Source organism: Lipotes vexillifer, unplaced genomic scaffold (assembly GCF_000442215.2).
Source record: "Lipotes vexillifer unplaced genomic scaffold, Lipotes_vexillifer_v1.1 scaffold1854, whole genome shotgun sequence".
Taxonomy (NCBI): domain Eukaryota; kingdom Metazoa; phylum Chordata; class Mammalia; order Artiodactyla; family Lipotidae; genus Lipotes; species Lipotes vexillifer.
The window spans coordinates 76,270-99,270 of record NW_006786017.1 but is presented as its reverse complement, the minus strand read 5'-3'; the positions used below and the strand labels follow the sequence as shown (position 1 = coordinate 99,270).

At 42.5% G+C, this 23,001-nt stretch overlaps 1 protein-coding gene across 1 annotated transcript; it reads right to left on the bottom strand.

The window, feature by feature from the left end:
* Positions 1 to 20,418: 20,418 nt before the first annotated feature.
* On the bottom strand, positions 20,419 to 22,290 carry LOC103074707 (monocyte chemotactic protein 1B). The gene is made up of 3 exons (XM_007458374.1): positions 22,172 to 22,290; positions 21,303 to 21,420; positions 20,419 to 20,920 (listed from the first exon to the last, which is right to left on the bottom strand). The coding sequence occupies exons 1-3, from the start codon at positions 22,245 to 22,247 to the stop codon at positions 20,815 to 20,817; spliced, it is 300 nt and encodes a 99-aa protein (XP_007458436.1). The 5' UTR covers positions 22,248 to 22,290; the 3' UTR covers positions 20,419 to 20,814.
* Between the last annotated feature and the right edge of the window lie 711 nt (positions 22,291 to 23,001).

Below are 23,001 nucleotides of genomic sequence, written 5' to 3'. Positions count from 1 at the left end.
TGTACCAGTACCATAGTGTCTTGATTACTGTAGGTTTGTAGTATAGTCTGAAGACAGGGAGCCTGTTTCCTCCAGCTCCATTTTGCTTTCTCAAGATTGCTTTGGGTATTCGGGGTCTTTAGTGTTTCCATACAAATTGTGAAATTTTTTGTTCTAGTTCTGTGAAAAATGCCATTGGTAGTTTGAGAGGGATTGCAATGAATCTGTAGATTGCTTTGGGTAGTAGAGTCATTTTCACAATGTTGATTCTTCCAATCCAAGAACATGGTACATCTTTTCATCTGTTTGTATCATCTTTAATATCTTTTATCAGTGTCTTATAGTTTTCTGCATACAGGTCTTTTGTAACCTTAGGTAGGTTTATTCCTAGGTATTTTATTCTTTTTGTTGCAATACTAAATGGAAGTGTTTCCTTAATTTCTCTTTCAGATTTTTCATTATTAGTGTATAGGAATACAAGAGATTTCTGTGCATTGATTTTGTATCCTACTACTTTACCAAATTCATTGATTAGCTCTAGTAGTTTTCTGGTAGCATCTTTAAGATTCTCTGTGTATAGTATCATGTCATCTGCAAACAGTGACAGCTTTACTTCTTTTCTGATTTGGATTTATTTTTTTTCTCTGATTGCTATGGCTAAAACTTCCAAAACTGTGTTGAATAATAGTGGTGAGAGTGGGCAACCTTGTCTTGTTCCTGATCTTAGTGGAAATGGTTTCAGTTTTTCACCATTGAGAACGATGTTGGCTGTGAGTTTGTCATATATGGCTTTTAGTATGTTGAGGTAAGTTCCCTCTATGCCTACTTTCTGGAGGGTTTCTATCATAAATGAGTGTTGAATTTTGTCAAAAGCTTTTTCTGCATCTATTGAGATGATCATATGGTTTTTCTCCTTCAGTTTGTTAATATGGTGTATCACATTGGTTGATTTGCATATATTGAAGAGTCCTTGCATTCCTGGGATAAACCCCACTTGATCATGATGTATGATCCTTTTAATGTGCTGTTGGACTCTGTTTCCTAGTATTTTGTGAGGATTTTTACACCTATGTTCATCAGTGATATTGGCCTGTAGTTTTCTTTTTTTGTGACATCTTTGTCTGGTTTTGGTATCAGGGTGATAGTGGTCTTGTAGAATGAGTTGGGGAGTGTTCCTCCCTCTGCCATATTTTGGAAAAGTTTGAGAAGGATAGGTGTTGGCTCTTCTCTAAATGTTTGATCGAATTTGCCTGTGAAGCCATCTGGTCCAGGGCTTTTGTTTGTTGGATGATTTTTAATCACAGGCCCAATTTCAGTGCTTGTGATTGGTCTGTTTATATTTTCTATTTCTTCCTGGTTCAGTTTTGGAACCTTGTGCTTTTCTAAGAATTTGTCCAATTCTTCCAGGTTGTGCATTTTATTGGCTTATTGTTACTTGTAGTAATCTCTCATGATCCTTTGTATTTCTGCAGTGTCAGTGGTTACTTCTCCTTTCTTATTTCTAATTCTATTGGTTTGAGTCTTCTCTCTTTTTTTCTTGATTCTGGCTAATGGTTTATCAATTTTTTTTATCTTCTCAAAGAACCAGCATTTAGTTTTATTGATCTTTGTTATTGTTTCCTTCATTTCTTTTCCATTTATTTTGGATCTGATCTTTATGATTTCTTTCCCTCTGCTAAATTTGTTTTTTTTTTTGTTCTTCTTTCTCTAATTGCTTTAGGTGTAAGGTTAGGTTGTTTATTTGAGATGTTTCTTGTTTCTTCAGGTAGGATTGTATTGCTATAAGCTTCTCTCATAGAACTGCTTTTGCTGCATCCCATAGGTTTTGGGTCATCGTGTTTTCATTTTCATTTGTTTCTCAGTATTTTTTGATTTCCTCTTTGAGTTCTTCAGTGATCTCTTGGCAACTAAGTAGTGTATGTTTAGTCTCCATATGTTTGTATTTTTTATAGATTTTTTTCATGTAATTGATATCTAGTCTCATAGCACTGTGGTCAGAAAAGATACTTGATATGATTCCAATTTTTTTTAATTTACCAAGTCTTTACTTGTGACCCAAGATATGATCTATCCTGAAGAATGTTCCATGAGCACTTGAGGAGAAAGTGTATTCTGTTGTTTTTGGATGGAATGTCCTATAAATATCAATTAAATCCATGTTGTTTAATGTATCATTTAAAGCTTGTGTTTCCTTATTTATTTTCATTTTGGATGATCTGTCCATTGGTGAAAGTGGGGTGTTAAAGTCTCCTACTATGATTGTGTTATTGTCGATTTCCCCTTTTATGGCTGTTAGCATTTGCCTTATGTATTAATGTGCTCCTATGTTGGGTGCATAAATATTTACAATTGTTCTATCTTCTTCTTGGATTGATCCATTTATCATTATGTAGTGTCCTTGTCTCTTGTAATAGTCTTTATTTTAAAGTCTATTTTGTATGATATGAGAATTGCTACTCCAGCTTTCTTTTGATTTCCATTTGCATGGAATGTCTTTTTCTATCCCTCACTTTCAGTCTGTATGTGTTCCTAGGTCTGAAGTGTGTCTCTTGTAGAGAGCATATATATGGGTCTTGTTTTTGTATCCATTCGGCCAGTCTATGTCTTTTGGTGGGAGCATTTATTCCCTTTATATTTAAGGTAATTATTGATATGTATGTTCCTATTACCATTTTCTTACTTGTTTTGGGTTTGTCATTGTAGGTCTTTTCCTTCTCTTCTGTTTCCTGCCTAGAGAAGTTCCTTTAGCATTTGTTGTAAAGCTGGTTTGGTGGTGCTGAATTCTCTTACCTTTTGCTTGTTGTAAAGGTTTTAATTTCTCAGTCGAATCTGAATGAGGTCCTTGCTGGGTAGAGTAATCTTGGTTGTAGGTTTTTCCCTTTCATCACTTTAAATATGCCCTGCCACTCCCTTCTAGCTTGCAGAGTTTCTGCTGAAAGATCAGTTGTTAACCTTATGGGGATCCCTTGTATGTTTTTTGTTGTTTTTCCCTTGCTGCTTCTAATATTTTTTCTTTGTATTTAATTTTTGATAGTTTGATTAATATGTGTCTTGGTGTGTTTCTTCTTGGGTTTATCTTGTATGGGACTTTGTGTCCTTCCTGGACTTGATTAACTATATCCTTTCCCACATTAGGGAAGTTTTCAACTATTATCTCTTCAAATGTTTTCTCTGTCCCTTTTATCATCGCTTCTCCTTTGGGACCCCTATAATTCCAGTGTTGGTTCATTTAGTGTTGTCCCAGAGGTCTCTGAGATGGTCCTCAATTCTTTTTTTTTTTTTTTTTTTTGTGGTCCACGGGCCTCTCACTGTTGTGGCCTCTCCCGTTGCAGAGCACAGGCTCCAGACGCGCAGGCTCAGTGGTCATGGCTCACGGTCCTAGCCACTCTGCGGCATGTGGGATCCTCCTGGACCGGGACACGAACCCGTGTCCCCTGCATTGGCAGGTGGACTCAACCACTGCGCCACCAGGGAAACCTGCGGTCCTCAATTCTCTTCATTATTTTTTCTTTATTCTGCTCTGCAGTAGTTATTTCCACTATTTTATCTTCCAGGTCACTTATCCGTTCTTCTGCCTCAGTTACTCTGCCATTGATTCCTTGTAGAGAAGTTTTAATTTCATTTATTGTGTTGTTTATCATTGTTTGTTTGCTCTTCAGTTCTTCTAGGTCCTTGTTAAATGTTTCTTGTGTTTTCTCCATTCTATTTCCAAGATTTTGGATCATCTTTACTATCATTCCTCTGAATTCTTTTTCAGGTAGACTGCCTATTTCCTATTCATTTATTTGGTCTCGTGGGTTTTTACTTTGCTCCTTCATCTGCTGTATGTTTCTCTGTCTTCTCATTTTGCTTAACTTACTCTGTTTGTGGTCTCCTTTTTGCAGGGTGCAGGTTCATAGTTCCCCTTGTTTTTGGTGTCTGCTCCCAGTGGGTAAGGGTGGTTCAGTGGGTTGTGTAGGCTTCCTGGTGCAAGGGACTGGTGCCTGTGTTCTGGTGGATGAGGCTGGATCTTGTCTTTCTGGTGGGCAGGACCACGTCCAGTATTGTGTTTTAGGGTGTTGTGAACTTATTATGATTTTAGGCAGCCTCTCTGATAATGCGTGGGGTTGTGTTCCTGTCTTGCTAGTTGTTTGGCATGGGGTGTCTAGCACTCTAGCTTGCTGGTCGTTGAGTGGAGCTGGGTCTTAGCATTGAGATGGAGATCTCTGGGAGAGCTTTCGGCATTTGATATTACATGGAGCCGGGAGGTCTCTGGTGGACCAATGTCCTGATCTCGGCTCTCCCACCTCAGAGGCACAGGCGTGACACCTGGCCAGAGCACCAAGACCCTGTCAGCCACACAGCTCAGAATAAAAGGGAGAAAATGGAAAGAAAGAAAGAAAATAGAATAAAATAAAGTTATTAAAATAAAAAATTAAAAATAAAAATTAAAAATTAAAGAATTAAAAAGTAATAAAAAAAGACAGAGCAACCAAACCAAGAAATCAAATCCACCAATGATAACAAGCGCTAAAACCTATACTAAAAAAACAAACAAACAAAAAGACGGACAGACAGAACCCTAGGACAAATGGTAAAAGCAAAGTTATACAGACAAAATCACAGAAAGAAGCATACTCGTACACACTCAGAAAAAGAGAAAAAGGAAAAAAAACGTATATATAGTTGCTCCCAAAGTCCACTGCCTCAATTTTGGGATGATTCTTTGTCTATTCAGGTATTCCACAGATGCAGGGTGCACCACGTTGATTGTGGAGATTTAATCACTGCTCCTGAGGCTGCTGGGAGTAATTTCCCTTTCTCTTCCTTGTTTGCACAGGTCCTGGGGTTCAGCTTTGGATTTGGCCCCGCCTCTGAGTGTAGGTCGCCTGAGGGCATCTGTTCCCCACCCAGACAGTACTCGGTTAGAGGAGCAGCTGATTTGGGGGCTCTGGCTCACTCAGGCCAGGGGGGAGGGAGGTGTACGGAAAGCGGGGTGAGCCTCTGGTGGCAGAGGCTGGCGTGACGTTGCACCAGCCTGAGGCGTGCCGTGGGTTCTCCCGGGGAAGTTGTCCCTGGATCACGGGACCCTGGCAGTGGGGGGCTGCACAGGCTCCGGGGAGGGGAGGTGTGGATAGTGACCCGTGCTTGCACATAGGCTTCCTGGTGGCTGCAGTAGCAGCCTTAGCGTCCCATGCCCGTCTCTGCGGTCTGCGCTGATAGCCGCGGCTTGGGCCCGTCTCTGGAGCTCGTTTAGGCGGTGCTCTGAATCCCCTCTCCTCACGCACCCCAAAACAATTGTCTGTTGCCCCTTCGGCAGGTCGAGACTTTTTCCCAGACTCCCTCCCGGCTAGCTGTGGTGCACTAATCCCTTCAGGCTGTGTGCACGCCGCCAGTCCTCTCCCTGGGATCCGACTGAAGACGGAGCCTCAGCTCCCAGCCCCCGCCTGCCCCGGCGGGTGAGCAGACAAGCCTCTCGGGCTGGTGAGTGCCGGTCGGCCCCGATCCTCTGTGCGGGAATCTCTCCGCTTTGCCCTCCGCATCCCCGTTGTTGCTCTCTCCTCCGCGGCTCCGAAGCTTCCTCCCTCCGCCACCTGCAGTCTCCGCCCGCGAAGGGGTTTCCTCGTGTGTGGAAACCTTTCCTCTATCACAGCTCCCTCCCAGAGTGCAGGTTCTGTCCCTATTCTTTTGTCTCTGTTCTTCTTTTTTCTTTTGCCTTATGCAGGTATGTGGGGAGCTTCTTGCCTTTTGGGAAGTCTGAGGTCTTCTGCCAGCGTTCAGTAGGTGTTCTGTAGGAGGTGTTCCACATGTAGGTGTATTTCTGATGTATTTGTCGGGAGGAAGGTGATCGCCACATCTTACTCTTCTGCCATCTTGAAGGTCTCTCCTCACGTGGTGTGTTTTAGGGTAAGCTGATTCTAGAACGTCCGTCTTGTGAAACTTTTAGCACAATGAAGTCCCTGGACCTGGTTTTCCCTCATGCAAAATAGGGTCTGTTACCTCTCTTTCTCTAGGGTCACTGAGACCAAGTGTGCAGTTTCTTGTTACTTTTGGAGGAAAATTACCTTCCAATATATGTTAGTATAAAAGTTCTAACATGTCTATGGGCTTCCTGGGTGGCACAGTGGTTAAGAATCCACCTGCCAATGCAGGGGACACGGGTTTGAGCCCTGGTCTGGGAAGATCCCACATGCTGCAGAGCAACTAAGCCCGTGCACCACAACTACTGAGACTACGCTCTAGAGCCTGTGTGCCACAACTACTGAAGCCCTTGCACCTAGAGCCCGTGCTCTGCAACAAGAGAAGCCCCCGCAATGAGAAACCTGTGCACCGCAGCAAAGAGTAGCCCCTGCTCAACGCAACTAAAGAAAGCCCACATGCAACAACAAAGACCCAACACAGTCAAAAATTAATTAATTAATTAATTAAAAAAATTCTAACGTGTCTAGCAAATAGCAAGTTCTCAATAGCAATGCTAACTTCAGTAATCTATGCAAGCTACCATATTATTTCACTTCACATGGGTTGACTCATTGAATCCTCCCAAAAAACCTACGAAGTAGGTATTCTAGTTAAGTCCATTTTAAAGATGAGAAAACAGAGGCTTAGGGAATTTAAGTGACTTCCTCTCCTGTGAAATCATTTATAAAAGTAAATCCTGCTTCTCAGAGTTGCTCTGAAAAAACCCCTTATATTTAAAAGACCTTATTTTTTATTTGCATTTCTCTAACAATTAGTGACGTTGAGCATATTTTCATGTGCTTTTTTAACCATCTGTATATCTTCTTTGGAGAAATGTCTGTTTAGATTTTCCACGCATTTTTTGATTGGGTTGTTTGTTTTTTTGATATTGAACTGCATGAGCTGTTTGTATATTTTGGAGATTAATCCCTTGTCGGTTGCTTTGTTTGCAAATATTTTCTCGCATTCTGAGGGCTGTCTTTTCATGTTGCTTATGGTTTCATTTGCTGTGAAAAAGCTTTTAAGTTTCATTAGGTCCTGTTTGTTTAGTTTTATTTTCATTACTCTAGGAGGTGGATTGAAAAATATCTTGCTGTGATTTATGCCAACGAGTGTTCTGCCTCTATTTTCATCTAAGAGTTTTATAGTATCTGGTCTTACACTTAGGTCTTTAATTCATTTTGAGCTTATTTTTTGTGTATGGTGCTAGGGTGTGTTCTAATTTCATTCTTTTACATGTAGCTGTCCAGTTTTCCCCAAACCATTTATTGAAGAGACTCTCTTTTCTCCATTGTATATTCTTGCCTTCTTTGCCATACATTAGGTGACCATAGGTGCATGAGTTTATCTCTGGGGTTTCTATTCTGTTCCACTGATATATATTTCTGTTTTTGTGCCAGTACCATACTGTTTTGATGACTGTGGCTTTGTAGTATAGTCTGAAGTCCAGGAGCCTGATTCCTCCAGCCCCGTTTTTCTTTCTCAAGATTGTTTGACTATTCATGATCTTTTTTGTTTCCATACAAACTGTAAAATTTTTTGTCCTAATTCTGTGAAAAATGCTATTGGTCATTTGAGAAGGATTGCATTGAATCTGTAGATTGCTGTAAGTAGTATAGTCATTTTCACAAGATTGATTCTTCCAATCCAAGAACATGGTATATCTCTCTATCTGTTTGTGTCATCTTTTATTTCTTTCATCAATATCTTATAGTTTTCTGGGTATAGGTCTTTTGCCTTCTTAGATAGGTTTATACCTAGGTATTTTATTCTTTTTGATGTGATAGTAAATGGGATTGTTTCCTTAATGAGGTATCACCTCACACTGGTCAGAATGGCCATCATCGAAAAAATATACAAACAAATGCTGGAAAGGGGGTTGAGAAAAGGGAACACTCCTACACTGTTGGTGGGAATATAAACTGGTACAGTCACTATGGAGAACAGTCTGGAGATTCCTTAAAACCTAAAAATAGAGCTACCATATGATCTAGCAATCCCCCTCCTGGGCATATATCCAGAGAAAACCATAATTTGAAGGGATACATGCACCCCAATATTTACTGCAGCACTGTTTACAATACCCAGGACATGGAAGCAAGATAAATGTCCATCAAAAGAGGAATGGATAAAGAAATTGTGGTGCATATATACAATGGAATATTACTCAGCCATAAAAAGGACAAAATAATGCCATTTGCAGCAACATGGATGAACCTAGAGATTGTCATACTGAGTGAAGTAAGTCAGACAGAGAAAGGCAAATATCATATGATATCACTTATATGTGGAATCTAAAAAAAGGCTATAAATGAACTTATCTACAAAACAGAAATAGAGTTACAGATGTAGAAAATAAACTCATGGCTACCAGGGGTGTAAGAGAGGGAGGGATAAATTGGAAGATTGGGATTGACACATACACACTACTATATATAAAATAGATAACTGATAAGGACCTACTGTATAACACAGGGAGGGAAGTCTACTCAATACTCTGTAATGGCCTATATGGGGAAAGAAACTAAAAAAGAGTGGATATATGTATATGTGTAACAGATTGGTTTTGATGTACACCTGAAACTAACACAGCATTGTAAATCAACTATACCCCACTAAAAATTATAAATATAAATAAATAGATAAATAAAAAACCTTATATTTAAAAGTCTTGTATTTAAAAGACTCTTTTTGTTTGTTATATTATCTCATATAGTCCTTTTGGAGCAATCAACTTCAATCTTTCACACAAAGGGTAAAACTGAGGCACAGAATGCTGGATGTATTTTCCTGAGCCATTGGTCACAGTAAAGCTAGCCTATGCTTCAACAATAACAATCATGAAAATCTCAGTAGCTTATTGCAACATTTATTTTCTGTTTATGTCATAGCCTGATATTGGTCAGGTTGCCTTGTCAAGAGTGCTCTCTTCTGAGGATTGACTAAGATCCAGCTTGCTTGTAAATTACAGCCACCATCTGGAATGTGTGGCCTCCAAGTTCACTGAGGTAGGGAGAGAGAGAGTGGATAGGTTGTGTAGGATGTTTTAAAGAACCAGGCGTGGAAGGGGTTTATATCACATCTGTCTACGTCTTGTTGACCTTCATGCATCAAATGACTCTAGTCTAAGTGCAAAGGAGGCTGAGAAATGCAGATGAGCACATGAATTTTGATTAGGGCTAATAGTTTCTATCATAGTCTGTCCTATGCTCCCTTTCTTCTCAACATAGGTTAACACAATTAACCTATCCCTGAGAGAGACAACCCAAGGTCCTATGTAGTCATTGCATCAACCTATATGTCCAGGATCTCTGGATAGCAGGTGGTCCTCTCTGTCAGGTGAAGATACGGATATATTTTGTCCAGTGACCTGTGAACTAAAAGGACAAACTGTTTGCCCCTAATGTAATATATCAAGTTTGCAGAGGACAGGCTACTTGCCATCAACACCCTCACTCATGGAGGAGAAGTTGGTAGATCCCAGTGGACAGTACTCTGTAGCAATCCTGCAGTCCTTCAGGAAGAGGTTGGAAAAGTCTCTCACCCTTGATGAGGCTTGATTCTGCAATCTGGGGAGTCTCTTTTGACTTTCTGATCCTGGCTCCTGACTGCCTTTGTGAGGACCCTCCTTTCACATTATTCCCCTTGGCCACCTTTGAAGTGGGTGTGGAAGAGAGACATGATCTTCTATGGGGGCTCTGCAGCCTTTGAAGACTGCTTGCTGCACTGTAGTATTTGGAGTTTGTTTTCATCTTGAACTGTCAATGGCTTCTCTCTTTGTTTTTTTTTTTCCAGTCCAAGCTCATTCATTCACTGTTTTAATGGCAATATAGTATAATTCTCTTGATAACTTAGTAGGCTGATACCTTTCCACTCAGTCAATTTCATATGCCAACAGCCACAGCCCAAGTTTATTTCTGGGTAACCTTCTCAAATGGTTTCTGCTTTTTCTTCTCCCTCTCTCTCTTTCTCTTTCTCTCCCTCTTCTTAATGGGGCTTGAAATGTCAAGGCAACAACTTCAATCTGATTTCTCCCTAAGTCACTTCATCCAACTAAGAGCTCTTTTTCTGAATCTTATTACTAAAATCCTTTTACTTTTTCCCCTTAAATTCCTTCTTTTAAGGTTTGGGACCCAGAAACAGATGGCTTTCCCAACAATCTCAGGTCCTGGATCTGGAGACTTTATACTATTTCATTTCTACTTTAAAACCTGTCCATTCTTTTCTGAGCTCATCTCTTTCTTGCAATACTTACCAAATGAAGACAAAAACAACCAATATATGACTAATGTATATTTTTCATACTCTCTCCTAGAGATTGTCTAGGAGAGATTGTCAGTGCACCCATGAGTGTCAAAGCTTTGGTGTTTGAGTGTTCTTGTCCTGACATCCTGGACCCATTACTGCTTGGGGTCAGCACAGACCTCCTTGGCCAGTTTGGGCTTGAAGCTATGGAGGAGAGACGGCAGAGTTAGACGGGGAGCCTTGAGTATTCAGGCGTGGGAGTGTAACCTACTGTATGGGAAACATGCCTGGCCCGATAGTCTGGATGATGGAGCTGCCCCAGGGATGGAGGGGGAAGAAAGGGCCTTAGGAGAAGCAGCTGCCTTTGCTGGTCCAGGGGAAGCCATCCTGGATCCTGGATGAAGGAACTGTAGAGCTGAACCAATGACTGGACAGGACCTGGGAGGGAGAAGTCTCTTTATTTTCTTGAATTCAGTTTTCCCAATGGAAAATTTCTATGACTGGATTAGAGATGGTTTAAAGCATCTCCAACTCAGTCTGATAATAACCCGCTCCACTGCCCCAGGGGAAGAACTCAGGACCTAGGGTTGAACGTGGGTGGTCGTGGTTCACTCACATCACAGCTTCCTGGGGACACTGGCTGCTGATAATTCTTCTGTAGCTCTCCAGATTCTGGATGGGGATCCACTTATTGGTGAGTCTATAGTAGCAGGTGGTTGAATGATTAATTCCTTCTGAGTGAAATAACAAAAGAAAGGCCCCTTACACTGTGTTCCGGGGCTTTCTCTTTATAAAGTAGAGAACCATAGAAGGAGGAGTCAAAGAAAAGGGAAACTGCCCATCCTCAACCCAGTGATCTGCCCTTTGAAGTGTTCCTTAAACTCTCCGTCTCACTTGCATGTGCTGTGAAGTGGGAGGACGCCATCACCAAACGAGAGAAGAACTGACGGCAACTCTGGGCTGCTTGGAGGGCCGAATAGAATATTACAATTCCTTAGGGCAAGAGGAGCTCAGGTATGGGTCCTCTATTAGGCTCCAGCCAATCTATGCCCAGTCATGAGTTTTCCTGTTACCCACTGCCTCTGCAGAGCTACGTCACTGGAGTCCAGATTCTGGGACTCCTCCTTTGCCCTCCACCATATCTGGAAGTATTCTGCACACCCACTGGTACAGACCTTCTCTCTTTGATATCTTGGTCCCCAAACACTGCTGAAAGGAGCCAGGGTAGTAACTGCACTGGGATCATGTTTCCAGAGCTGGAGTTCTGGAAGGAGCTGAATTTGGTGTCCACAGCTGGAATCCCCATCCTGGCTTTGCCCAGGAGCAGCCGTGCAGTCAGGCTTATTCCTTCTCCTTCTCAGACTTTTCGGATCTTGTAAAAACAGTTGTTAAAGTGAGAGTGTGGGTACCCTTCTGCTCTGAAGGCCCATCATGACCTAGAGATGGGGTGATGTGCTTCAAAGGGAAGAAGAGGGGGCCTTGCATGGCTGAGGGAGCACCTGGGTGCTGAAGGTGGCTGTTGTGAGCAGTAGACCCAGAAGGACTACCGAGACCTCTGTGTTGGGGGGTGAGGATTTCAGCTTCACCATGGCAGTTGCTGGTTTCTGAGTTGATCTCAGCCTCTCTTCCCCTGTGGTGGCTCTGCCTACTTTTTATAGAGAGCACACAGGAATAGGGAGAAAGTCAGTGGGTGAGAGGCCCTTATTCTTCTGGATGAATCACAGCATGGAGTAATAAATCGGCCGAGCCACCACCCTGCCCTGAGGAAGCTGTTAGGAGATGAAAGAGAAAAGTGCGAGTTGATGCTGGCCTGTTTTCCTTCTAAGATAAGGAGCGGTAGGGGAGGTAGGGGCTATACCCAGTCAGACCACAGGATGTGACCTCTGGCTGTTATTAAGGGTCCTGCTTTTTGAAATAAAACACTTTCTGTAGAACAAGGAAGGAGGTAGGGATACCAAGGCCAAGGAGATGAAAGGAATTTCCCCATTTTCCTTTTAGGCTCCCAGGTGCAAGGCTAGGGAACATAGACCATGTATCTTAATGTAAGGAGTGTAAAAGAATTTGCAGACACGTTTTAAAACCACTGTTTTAGCTTTCAACCTTACACTGTTGGGTGTGATGTTAGCTGTGGGCTTGTCATCTATGGCTTCTATTATGTTGAGGTATGTTCCTTTTATACCCCTATTGTTGAAAGTTTTTATCATGAAAGGATGTTGCATTTCATCAAATGCTTTTTCTGCATCTGTTGAGAAAATCGTGGTTTTTATCTTTCATTCTATTAATGTGTTGTATCGCATTTATTGACTTGTGTATGTTGAACCATAGTTACGTCTCAGGGATAAATCCACTTGATCATGGTATAAGATCCTCTCAATGTGGTCTTGAATTCAGCTTGGGATATTTTGAGGATTTTTGCATTTATATTCATCAGGAACATGGGCTGTAGGTTTCTTTTCTTGTAGTGTCTAGCTTTGATATTGGGTAACGCTGGCCTCGGAAAATTAGTCTGAGAGTGTTTCCTCCTCTTCAAATTTTTGGAAGACTTTGTGAAAAATTGGCATGAATTCTTCTTTAAATGTTTGGTAGAATTCACCAGGGAAACATTTTAGTCCTGGGCTTTTCTTTGTTAGAAGATTTTCGATTGCCTATTCAATCTCCTTATTATTGGTCTGTTCAGATTTTCTATTTCTTCATGATCTGGTTTTGCTAGGTTGTAAGTTTCTAGGAATTTATCGATTACTTCTAGGTTATCTAATTTGTTGGTGTGAAATGTTCATGTAGTCCCTTATGATCCTTTGTATTTCTGTGGTATTGGTTGTAATGTCTTCTTTTTAATTTCTGATTTTATATTTATTTGAGCCTTCTTTCTTCTTTTTCTTAGTTTTCTCAGTGTAACTAACTGTCAACTTTTGTTTATCTTTTCAAAAGAAAAAAACAACAGCTCTTAGTTTTGTTGATCTTTTCTGTTGTTTTTCTGGACTCAGTTTAATTTACTTCTGTTCTGATCTTTGTTATTTCCTTTCTTCTGCTAGCTTTGGACTGAGTTTGTTCCTCTTTTTTCTGGTTTCTTAAGATGTACAGTTAGGTTGTTTATTTGAGATTTTTTTTTTCTTGATGAAGGCATTTATCACTATAAACTTCCCTCTTAGAGTGTTTTTGCTGCAGCCTATAAGTTCTGGTGTGCTGTTTTTCCATTTCCACTTGTTTCAAGATTTTGTTTTTTTGATCTCCCTTTTGATTCTTCATTGAACCATTGTTCAGGAGTGTGTTGTTTCATTTTCATATTTGTGAATTTTCCAGTTTTTCTCCTGTTATTGATTTATGGTTTCATACCATTGTGTTCAGAAAAAATACTTGGCATAATTTCAATCTTTTAAAATTTGCTAAGACTTATTTTGTTATCTATAACATAATCTACCCTGGAGAATGTTTTTTTGTGTGTGATTGAGAAGAATGTGTATTCTGCTGCTGTTGGATGAAATGTTTTGTATATGTCTGTCAGGTGCATTTGGTCTAAAATATAGTTCAAGTCTAATATTTTCTTATTGATTTTCTGTCTGGATGATCTAGCCATTATTGAAAATGAGGTATTTAAGTCCCCTACTAATATTGTTGTCTATTTCTCCCTTTAGATCTGTTAGTATTTGCTTAATATATTTAGTTGCTTTAATATTGGGTGCATATGTACTTATTATTGTTATATTCTCTTGATGAACTGACACCTTTATCCTTGTATAATGACCTTCTTTGTTTCTTCTTACAGTTTTTGGCTTAAAGTCTATTCTGTCTGATATAAGTATAGCTACTTCTGCTCCCTTTTGGTTTCTACTTGCATCGAATATCTTTTTTCACCCCTTCACTTTGAGCCTGTGTGTGTCCTTAAAATTGAAGTGAGTCTCTTGTAGGAAGCATATAGTTGGGTCTTGTCTTTTTAATCCATTCAGCCACACTATGCCTTTTTTGGAGAATTTAATCCATTCACATTTAGAGTAATAATTGGTAGGTAAGGACTTAGGAGTGCATTCTTATTGTTTTCTTAATATTTTGTAGTTCCCTTGAACCTTCCTTCCTCTCTCACTGCCTTCCTTTGTGAACTGATGCTTTTTCATAGTGGTATGCTTTGATTCCCTTTTCTTTATCTTTTACGTATCTGCTATAGTTTTTTGCTTTGTGTTTACCATGAGGCTTACATAATACATCTTATAGATACAACAGTCTATTTTACACTGTTAACAACTTTACTTTGATTGCATACAAAAACTCTACTCATTTATCCCCCTTTTATGTTACAATTAACTTTTTGTGTATCATGTAACCATTAACATATTATTGTAGCTATATTTATTTTTAATACTTTTTTCCTTTAACCTTTGTACTAGAGTTAAGTGTAAAATCATATTACAGTACTAGAGTATTCTGAATTTGACGATATGCCTACCTTTACCAGTGTATTGTATATTTTCATATAACTAATTAATGTCCTTTCATTTCAGCTTGGAGAACTCCTTTCAGCATTTCTTGTAGGGCAGGTCTAGAGGTGATAAACTGCCTCAGTTTTTGTTTATCTGGGAAAATCTTTATCTGTTCTTCACTTCTGAAGGACAACTTTTCCAGGTAGAGTGTTCTTGGTTGGCAGCTTTTTTTGGTTTTTTCTTCTTTCACTATAACGTCCTACTCTCTTCTGACTACAAGGTTTTTGCTGAGAAATCCACTGACAACCTTATGGGAGTTGCTTTTTTAAGTTACAAGCTTCTTTTCTCTTGCACTTTTAAGATTCTCTCTGTCTTTGATTTTTGACTGTTTTATTACAACGTGTCTTGGAGAAGATCTCTTTGAGTTTGTTTGGGAACCTATGAACTTCATGAACTTGAATATCCAAATCTCTCTCCAGATTTGTGAAGTTCTTAGCCATTCTTTCTTTAAATAAGATTTCTGCCCCCTTCTCCCTCTCTTCTCCTTCTGGGACTCCAGTAATTCACAGATTGTTTCTTTTGACTGTATTCAATAGATCACAAAGTCTTTCTTCACTCTTTTTACTTATTTTTTCTTTGTTGTCCTCTGACTAATAATTTCAAAGGTCTTGTCTTCTATTTCACAAATTCTTCTTGGTCCATTCTGCTGTTGATGGCATCTATTGTATTTTTCATTTCATTCATTGTATCTCCAGCCACAGAATTTTTAAAGATGATTTTCTATTTTCTGTCTCCTTGTTAAACTTATTTTGTTTGTGTATATATTTTTTTGACTAATTTTGTTGAATTGTCTTTCTCCATGTTCTTGTAGCTCGTTGAGATTCCTTTCAAAGGATATTTAAAATTCTTTTTCAGGTAAATAATAGATCTCAGTGTCTTTGGGTCACAGTTACTGGAAGATTATTGTGATCCTTTGATGGTGTCACGTTTCCTTGACTTTTCATGTTCCTTGAAGTCTTGTGTTGCTTTGTTTTTTTTTGTTTTTTTTTTAACGGTACACGGGCCTCTCACCGCTGTGGCCTCTTCTGTTGCGGAGCAACAGGCTCCAGACACGCAGGCTCAGCGGCCATGGCTCACGGGCACAGCCTCTCCACGGCACGTGGGATCCTCCCGGACCGGGACACGAACCCGTGTCCCCTGCATCGGCAGGCGGACTCTCAACCACTGCGCCACCAGGGAAGCCCTGTGTTGCTCTCTTTGAATCTGAAGTAGCAGTCACTCCCTCCGGTCTTTACTGAGTGACTTCAGGAGAGAAATACCTCCTGTCAACCCTGCTAGGGATTTTGAGGTTCTCTCAGAACTTCTAAAAATATGCTTGCTCCATGCTTTAAGCTCCCATTTGTGGCAGAATTCTTTAACTTGCATGCCTTCTCTCAAGCCTGCCAAGTGCTTGGCAGCCTCCTTTGCTTTCTCAGGGGCGGGGCTAAAGCCCAAGTAGATCTCTCCGTGAGACACAGATTCAGGCCGGCTTTCTGCATGTGCTCTCTAGCTGTCTGCCAAAGCTCGCCCTTGCCATTGTTGGGAACACTCAGAGGGAGCCAGCCACAGGTTGGGTGTGTGTGTATGTGTGAGGCTCATGGAGTGCCGGGGTGCCCGTGGGCCACTTAGGGGATCTGTAGCTGAGATCTTGCAGCCTTCTCGGAGTCTGTAATGCAATTACTAGGATCTGCATCCTTCTAATGGCTCCCCAAAGTTCTATCTGCTGCTCTCCCAGCCTCTTCCTGGCCCCTAGTCATGTATGTAGTTTGGAATCAAGACTCTGTGAGGAGCAGGAAAAAAATGGGTCTCTGGGGCAGTGTCCACGTAGCTGGGGAGCTGGGGAGGTTCACACACACAATCTCACTCCCCGCCCCCCAACGTCTCAGGAGAAAGCACAGCAGCCCAGAATGTCCTTCTTGGCACTGAGCTGTACCACTCTGGGGGAGGGGTAATGCAGGTAATGTGAAACTGGTCCTGTTACACTCTCCAGTGCATCCAAACTTGATTTTCTTGCTCCAACTGTGTGGTGTGCTGGAACTTCTCCACTAGAAACCTGGACTTCCACAAAGGCTCTCTCATCTGTAGGTAATTGGCTAAGTCACTGTTCTCCAGGGGCTTCCAAACCACAGACAGGAGGGGCTAGTGCCAATTCATGGACTACTGCAGATTTCACAGCTAGAACTTCGATCTATATGCTTTTGACTTGATGAATGGGTGGGCAAGACTCCTCCCAGGTCCTGTGGCATACAGTGCTTGATCCCACAGCTCCAAAAAGGCACTTTTGTTCATGGATAGCTGAAAAATTGTTGTTGTTGATGGGGAGATATGAGCAAGGGACATCTTATTTGGTCATCTTACTGACTTCACTCTTCTTTCCATTACTTTTTAAATTTTTTTGTGCTCCATAGTTTCTAGTGTACGATTTTATTTCCTCTTCTCTTTTTTTTTTTTTTTTTTTTTTTTGCGGTACGCGGGCCTCTCGCTGTTGTGGCCTCTCCCGTTGCGGAGCACAGGCTCCGGACGCGCAGGCTCAGCGGCCACGGCTCACGGGCCCAGCCGCTCCGCGGCATGTGGGATCTTCCCAGACCGGGGCACGAATCCGCGTCCTCTGCATCGGCAGGTGGACTCTCAACCACTGCGCCGCCAGGAAAACCCTCCTCTTCTCTTTTATCGTATATTTTTGAGTTATTTTCTTAGTGGGCACTATGAGAATTACTGCTATTATTGTAATTTGTAACAGTCTAGTTCAGGTTAATACCATCTTAATTTCAATAGTATATGTGAACTTTGATCCCATATAGCTCTCCTGCTATATGCAGGGAAGATGAATGAAGAATCACAGATCTGGCTGATGCCTATCACCTGCCCCTTCTCTCTCTCTCTCTCTGGCTTATTTCTTTTGCTGCAGTCTCTTATTCACCATTATCAGGTGTGTGAGGAGAAGGTGGAAAGGGTGGTGGGGGCAGAGAAAAAAAAAGCTGCTATGAATGGAGGAGGGGGCCAGGAACTAAGGGATGCAGAAAGCCTCTAGAAATTGGAAAAGGTAAGAAAGCTGATTCTCCCGTAGAGTCTCCAGAAGGAATGCAGCCCTACAGACCCATTTTAAAGATCTCCAGAACTTTAAGATAATATATTTGTATTGTTTTAAGGCATTAAGTTTATGATAATTTGTTACAGTGGCAATAAGGAGTGAATACAGATTTTGGTACCGGGAAGTGTGGTGCTGCTATTACAAATACTAAAACATGTAGAAGTGACTTTAGAATGGGGCAATGAGAAGAGGCTGGAAGAATTTTAAGCATGATAGGAAAAGCCTAGCTTTCCCGGAACAGACTGTTGGCAGGGACAGGATATGAATGAATACACTTGGCATTCCCTCCTAGAACAGGGCCTCTTGCCAGTGCTATGTGCTCAGAGATCCGCCATGCAAGGAGCAAGGAATCCCATGCTTAGCTGGAACAACGGCAACAACAAAAATGGATTCAAGGTTTCCTGAAAGTGAGTAGATATGGGTTGCAAAGGAAATGTGAGTAGGTTATTTTGGGGACTTGAGCACACACATTGCCCTGCCCCTAAGCCTCCCTTCTTTCCAGACCCTCCACTTCAAATCAGCCTGGCATTAGAGGGTCTGATGCTCAGTAAGCTGTATGGTGATGCCCTATTTGCTTTCACTTCATTCTGTTTTTGCCTCCTGGCATCCACTGTAATTTGAGCTGTCAAGGCTGAGGATTGGAGGAGTGAAGGACGGGCAGGGGGTACTGTTGGACCTGGTACGAGGGTCAGTGAGTTCCATTAATAGCTGCCAGTGAATTGTCTGCTGACTGATGTACCAGGGCACTTTGGGAGTGTTCCTTGGAGTTTTGATGGAATCCCTCAGCCAGAATCAGGGACTCCGAATGGGCTCAGGAATCTGGAAGCAGAATACCTTCTCTTCCTCTTCAGCTCTAGGTGGTAGAAATGAAAGTTTTCCAAAAGACATACACCCAGATCCCAAAACCTAGGGTCTGCTGGGTTCCTACATGTAATACAACATCATCCCCATTTTATTGATGAAGACTCAGAATACTCAACCCGCCCTAGGTAACAGAGTGAGTCAGTGCCAGTTCCGGGATTAGAACCTAAGTGTCCTTCTGCCAACCAGGGTTCTCCCCTACTGCCAAAGGCACTGCCTGATCTAGCTTGATACAGCAGCCCTCTCTCCACCAGAGTGGCCTTGGTATCTGCAAATTCACCATGCAGAGTTTATTCATAGGGCAAGATATTTGCTTTCCTTAGTGGAGGAGCTGTCTGTGTCTAGGTGGGTCAAATGCCTCACAGGTAGGTCAAAAGCCATGCAAAGGAATAGACACCTTAGGTGGACATTCTGGAAAAAGAGGCCTATCCATCTAAAATATGATCTCAGGCTCCTGGGGTTGGGATTGGGAGACAGTGATGGAGAAAAGTGCATATTCTGGTTTCAGGGAAAGCTGTCCCCTTAAAACGTAGGTTGTAGAAGGAGCTTCCTCTGCATCTTAAGTCACAGGCCTTCTCCCCCGTCTACGATACCCAGCATTTCACTCTGCCCAACTCAGGTTTCTCCCATGTTACCTCTTATACTCCATATTCAGACACTCATCATCTCTTGCCTGGACCATGGCAGTAGCCTCTTCCTTGTCCCTACTTGTGCAGGTCTGCAGGAAGCCAGTAAGTTACATTTACCGAAACTCATCTCTGAACCTCTGAACATGGACATGTCCTTCCTCACTGGCCCAAACATTTCCAACATCTCCTGTTAACCTATGAGGCTGAGTATTAACTTTCCACCTTAACATTTATAACCCTTTACTCAGGACTTCCCTGGTGGCGCAGTGATTAAGAATTCATCTGCCAATGCAGGGAACAAGGGTTCGAGCCCTGCTGCAGGAAGATCCCATGTGCCACGGAACAACTAAGCCTGTGAGGAGCAACTAAGTCCATGCGCCACAACTACTGAGCCTGCGCTCTAGAGCCTGCGAGCCACAACTACTGAGCCCTCATGCCACAACTACTGAAGCCTGTGTGCCTAGAGCCCATGCTCTGCAACAAGAGAAGCCACCGCAATGAGAAGCCTGCACACTGCAATGAAGGGTAGCCCCCGCTCACTGCAACTAGAGAAGGCACGTGCGCAGCAACGGAGACCCAGTGCAGCCAAAATATAAATAAATAAATAAAACCCTCTACTCAACCTTCCTTCCTAATCTTCTCCATCACTTGACACACACATGGAGCCCAATTCTCGTCTAACTGGTTCTCTCCCTCTTTGATGGGCATGTCATCACCATTTTCACCTCTAGATATTTGGTCCCACTGTTCTCCTTTTTCTGTTTTCGTTTTTCTTTTTTGGCCATACGCCACATGGCTCGTGGGATTTTAGTTTCCTGACCAGGGATTGAAACTTGGCCCTCGGCAGTGAGATCACAGAGTCCTAAGCACTGGGCCGCCAGGGAATCCCCTCTCCTTTTCTTAATGATCTTGTAATTTGTCTAGAAAAATCTCATACATTCATCAAAGATAAGTACAAGCCATATATTCTTTTTGTGTGTGTGTGTGGTACGCGGGCCTCTCACTGTTGTGGCCTCTCCCGTTGCGGAGCACAGGCTCCGGACGCGTGGGCTCAGTGGCCATGGCTCACGGGCCCAGCCGCTCCGCGGCATGTGGGATCCTCCCGGACCGGGGCACGAACCCGCGTCCCCTGCATCGGCAGGCGGACTCTCAACCACTGCGCCACCAGGGAAGCCCTATACTCAGCTTTTTAATTTCCTTCAAGAAAATGTCAAAAGACAGGTTTTGTACAAAAATATATATATTTTGTTCAATAGTTACATAATATACACATCCACAATAGCACTTTCAGCAATGACTTAGAATGTAAAACAAAACGTTTTTCATTAATCATCCTTGCAAGGACCCTCCCGCCATCCCAGGGGTAGAATTGGGATTCACAGAGGAAAGCAATTTGCCCAAGCCTCCATTTAAAAAAAGAAACAAAACACTAGTAGTCATGGAAGATAAACTTAAAACATCAATAACTTAAATAAGATTAATATTACTTAAAGCATCATGTTTCATATCAATAAAGTTCATACTCTTTAAAATTACAATAAGATAACATCAGAGGGCAGTTAGGGAAAGCCAGAAGAAAGCAAACTGTCTTCAGATTCTCGGGTTGTGGAGGGAGTGCTCAAGGCTTTGGAGTTTGCCTTTTCTTGTCCAGATGTCTCATGGAGTCCTGGACCCACTTCTGCTTGGGGTCTGCACAGATGTCCTTGCCCAGTATGGTCTTGAAGCTGTGGAGAAGAGAGGCGACGGTGAGATGGAGTTCCGTTGAGATTTCAGCCTATGAATGCAGCCTATTTACCTCAAGACGCTGCCATGGGAACTTGAGGAGGAAGGAAGGTGGAAGGAGGGAGCCCAGGGCAAGTCAGTCCTGTAGATGGCGCAGTTAAAGCCATCCTGATTTCAGGCTAAAGAAACTGGGATGGTCTGAATAAGCACCCAGATGGAGAGTGATGTTAGGAGTAACTTTTTCCCTTGTGGCTGCAGTTTTTCCATTGGGCACGTTTGGATATTGGATTAGGTCATGTAACTCTCTGACTTTACATTTGTGAGCCATGCCCCTAGTGCCCCGAGGAAGAACTGGACCACAGAGGCCTGAAGTGTTAAACTCACATCACAGCTTCTTTGGGACACTTGCTGCTGGTGACTCTTCTATAGCTCATCAGCCTCTGATTCGAGATCTTCTTATTGGTGAGTGTATAACAGCAGGTGACTGGGGAGTTAATTGCGTCTGGAAATAGAACCACAAAGAAAAAGCACTTTAGGATGGACTAGGTTCTTTCTGATCTCAATCAGAGCAGAAAAGAGGAGTAAGGAGAAGACAAAAGGGAGTCAGGAGTGGAGGTAGAACCGCTTAAATCCCAATACTTCTGCCTATGCTAGAATAGCATACAAACTCAGTTTCCTATGCTCTAAAATGGGTATACAGCCTCGATAATGAACTGAGGGAAGGGAGCTCTGTTAAAACTAAATAACTTTTGGAAGTGCTGTTAGGAGGAGCTAATAATCCAAGTTATCAGGGTCAGGGACACAGCTGTGGGTCCCCTTTAGGCTCCAAGTAATCGATGCTTGGTTGTAAGTTTCCCTGGTACCCACTGCCTCTGCAAAACTGAGTCTCTGGAGTCCAGATTCCAGGTTTCCTCCTCTGCCCTCCACAGTATCTGGAAATACCCTGCCAGAGAACCCCCTCTCTTTATATCCCAGTCCCCAAATTTTGCTGAAAGGAGCCAGGGCAGTAACTGCTCTGGGTTCAGGCTTCCAGAGCTGGAGTCCTGGAAGGAGCTGGATTTGGGGTCTGCAGCTGGAATTCTCATCGAGGCTCTGCCCAAGGGAAGCTCTGTGATCAAGCTCACCCCTATGCCTCTCTGACTTTCCTGATCTTGTAGTTAAAGCAAGAGTGTGGGTACCCTTCTGCTCTGATGGCCCATCATAACCCAGGGATGGGGTGATGTGCTTCAAGGGGAAAGAGACAGGGGGCTTACCTGGCTGAGCGAGCACCTGGGTGCTGAAGGCGGCTGTTGTGAGCAGCAGACACAGGAGGGCTGCGGACATCTTCATGTTGGAGGGAGAGGATTCAAGATTCAGCGTGGGAGCTGTTGCTTTCTGGATTGGTCTCAGCCTCTCTGCTCCTGCAGTGGCTTTGCCTGCCTTTTATTGAAAACCAAGAGGGTGGAGCAATGGGAGAGAGCTTGGCCCAGGGCAGCATCATCCTCAATGAATGACGAAGTGGAATCTTGAAAGTGCTGAGCAAGTGAAGCACCCGAGGATGTTTCCAGGAAGTAGGAGAGAGAAGCCGTAGGTCAGGACTGGACACTTTTTCCACTCGCAGCTGAGATAAAAAGAAATGGGAGGGGCAGGGTACAGTTATATCCCCAGAGACCACAGATGTAAACCAAACGGTTTATTCTTAAGGATTCTGCTTTCTCCGAAGTGAAAACTGCAGAAAGGAAAGGAGGCAAGAGAAAGAGAGGTCACAAGGACGATGAAAGCATCTCTGAGCTTAACCCTGGAACACCTTCAAGCAACATCCCAGGGGACCTTCAAGCCAAGAAAGGGTCCTGACGTCTTGGCAGCCTCCCCCAACAGCGTGTTAAATCCCTTTGCTCTTTAAAATGTAGGATGGTGGCACAATTGAAGCTTAGCTGAACTATAGGGTTTTTTTAAACTATAAAAGTGAATTCTAGAATCATCGGATTTAAGACTTGGAAGAAGCCATCTAAATCATGTAGTGCTGCAAGAGAAATTTTCATGTAATACTAATGCAGTACTTGCTCTGTGCCAGGAATATTCTAAGCCCTTTACAAATGCCAAG

Bases quoted from the DNA above. Each gene is read 5' to 3' on its own strand.
- LOC103074707 (XM_007458374.1), bottom strand. From the start codon at position 22,247: ATGAAGATGTCCGCAGCCCTCCTGTGTCTGCTGCTCACAACAGCCGCC. The intron at 21,421-22,171 runs GTAAGCCCCCTG...TTCTATTTCCAG, and splicing joins CCAGGTGCTCGCTCAGCCAG to ACGCAATTAACTCCCCAGTC. The intron at 20,921-21,302 runs GTGAGTTTAACA...TCTTCTCCACAG, and splicing joins TGTCCCAAAGAAGCTGTGAT to CTTCAAGACCATACTGGGCA.